This window comes from Aureococcus anophagefferens, assembly GCF_000186865.1.
Source record: "Aureococcus anophagefferens unplaced genomic scaffold AURANscaffold_15, whole genome shotgun sequence".
NCBI lineage: Eukaryota > Pelagophyceae > Pelagomonadales > Pelagomonadaceae > Aureococcus > Aureococcus anophagefferens.
Window position 1 is genome coordinate 304,088 of NW_008705575.1, and position 1,381 is coordinate 305,468.

At 77.0% G+C, this 1,381-nt stretch overlaps 1 protein-coding gene across 1 annotated transcript; it reads left to right on the forward strand.

Moving 5' to 3' along the window:
• Positions 1-487: 487 nt before the first annotated feature.
• AURANDRAFT_29090 (hypothetical protein) lies at positions 488-838 on the forward strand (the record flags this gene model as incomplete). Its single annotated transcript, XM_009040437.1, has 1 exon — positions 488-838. One exon carries the CDS (start codon positions 488-490, stop codon positions 836-838), a length of 351 nt encoding a protein of 116 aa, XP_009038685.1.
• Positions 839-1,381: the final 543 nt, after the last annotated feature.

Here is a 1,381-nt window from a genome sequence, read left to right on the forward strand (position 1 = left end):
CACCGTGACCCCCGGCCAAATAGGTTTAGCTAGGATTACGCGATTTTGGGCGAGTTTTGGAGCTCGTCGTCGCTGTCGCACCGTGCGGATGGCAGCGTCTCTTTACCCCTGCGCCCGCTCGATTCCCACCGCTCGCGCCGCCGCCGGAGGGGCCGGCCGCTGCGCGCTCGACGCGACGAAGCGACGCGCCGCGGCGGCGGGTCCGCCCATGCGGCGCCGCCGCCGCCCGCGGGCGCGCCCGCGGCGCCGTCGCGGCGGCGCGCGGCCCGCCCGCCGTCGCGCGTCGGCGCGGCCGCGACGTTGCGTCGGCCTCGTGGCGGCGCGCGCGCGAAGGCGGCGCCGCCGCGCCGGCGCGCGCGCGCGGCCGGCCCGGCCCCGCCGGCCGCCGCGGCGGAGCCCCCCCGCCGCGAACCCGACGCGCCCCCCCCGCCGCCGCCGCCGCGCCCCGGGGTCGCCGACCCTCTCCGTGCCCCGCAGGTTCGCCACGATGAAGGACACGCGCGTGACCTTCAAGCGGCGCCACGCGTACAACACCAAGTCGAACGTGCTCAAGGCGGTCAAGACGCCCGGCGGGCGCCTCGTCGGCCACTACGCGTCCAAGAAGCGCCAGGGCCCCAAGTGCGGCGACTGCAAGTGCTCCCTCCCGGGCATCAAGCACCTCTCGAGCTTCTCCTACAAGAACACGCACAAGCGCGAGCGCACGGTGTCGCGCGCCTACGGCGGCAGCCGGTGCGCGGGCTGCGTGCGCCAGCGCGTCGTCCGCGCCTTCCTCATCGAGGAGCAGAAGATCGTCAAGCAGATGATGATGGAGAAGTCGAAGAAGGCGCCCAAGGCGTAGGCGCGGGCCACCGCCCGGCGCCGTCGGGCGCGCGTAACGGCGGCGCTCTCTCGTTCCGTGTCGCCGGTCGAGGGGAGGCGCGGCGGGGAGGCGCCCGACGCGGCGGCAGGGGGCGCGCGGCGCGAGGTGGCCGGGCCGGGGGGTCCGTGGCCGAGGTGGCCGAGGTCCTCGGGGGACTTCTCAGGGGCTCGTCCGCGCGCGGGCCGCCGCCGTCGGGGGCAGACCGGCGCCGGTGCGGCCCGCCTCGTCCGGCGCCGGGCCGCGGCGCGGCATGTCCCGGGCGTCGCCAAGTACCGCTCACTCGAGTACCGCGCCGCCGTCGCGGGGCGCCGGCGAAAGATTCGCAGGATACGGCCGGCAGCGTCCCGAGGCGCGGCCACTTTCGAGACGCACGACGATCTCGTCGCCCTGCGCCACCGGGTGGGCTGGCTGGCAGCCCCCATGTTTCGCGGGCCGGCGTACGCGAAGCTCGACTCGGGCGACGATGAGGCGGCGCGGGAGGCGCCCGTCGTGCCGCGCGTGAGCGCCGCGCTCCTCGCCGTG